Raw genomic sequence first — 443 nt, forward strand, 5'->3', positions numbered from 1 at the left:
CAGTATTGGAATTAATTATGTTGTAACTTTGTCCTTCAGGACCAATAGATAGGCCCCTGAATCAACAACAAAATTATATTATATATATTAACATAAAAACACATTAGTTAGAGAGAAAATTTGTCAAAGAAGTCTGCCCAACTAGTAAAGTATGACTTTTTATTTTATCATTACAAACTACAACTATGCTTCAGAGCATTACCTAGAACAATATTGATCAATAACCTACTAAAGAAAAAGAATAGCAAAAAGTTAAGAAAGAATGTAAGCATCAAATTACCTGAATTGATGAGAGGAGTTTTGCAACGCTCTAAGGTATGGTGAGAGATTAGCCCTCCTACTTATACTTGACCATACCATGATTAGCAAAACTGATTTCCCTATAATAACAGGATATCCAGTACTATCTGCAAGAAAAGAAATAAGGGTGAACTTTTGTAGAG

The 443-nt window shown here is 31.8% G+C and overlaps 1 protein-coding gene across 1 annotated transcript in view; it reads right to left on the minus strand.

The window, feature by feature from the left end:
- The window catches only part of LOC101492776 (cytochrome c oxidase assembly protein COX11, mitochondrial), a 5300-nt gene that overhangs the window by 2810 nt on the left and 2047 nt on the right, over positions 1–443 (minus strand). The window contains exons 2-3 of the mRNA XM_012716556.3: positions 281–407; positions 2–56 (exon numbers count right to left, since the gene is read on the minus strand). Of these exons, the coding sequence (XP_012572010.1) occupies positions 2–56; positions 281–360 (135 nt within the window). The 5' untranslated portion in view covers positions 361–407. The remainder of the gene's footprint in view (position 1; positions 57–280; positions 408–443) is intronic.

This window comes from Cicer arietinum, chromosome 6 (genome assembly GCF_000331145.2).
Source record: "Cicer arietinum cultivar CDC Frontier isolate Library 1 chromosome 6, Cicar.CDCFrontier_v2.0, whole genome shotgun sequence".
In the NCBI taxonomy this organism is placed as follows: Eukaryota; Viridiplantae; Streptophyta; class Magnoliopsida; order Fabales; family Fabaceae; genus Cicer; species Cicer arietinum.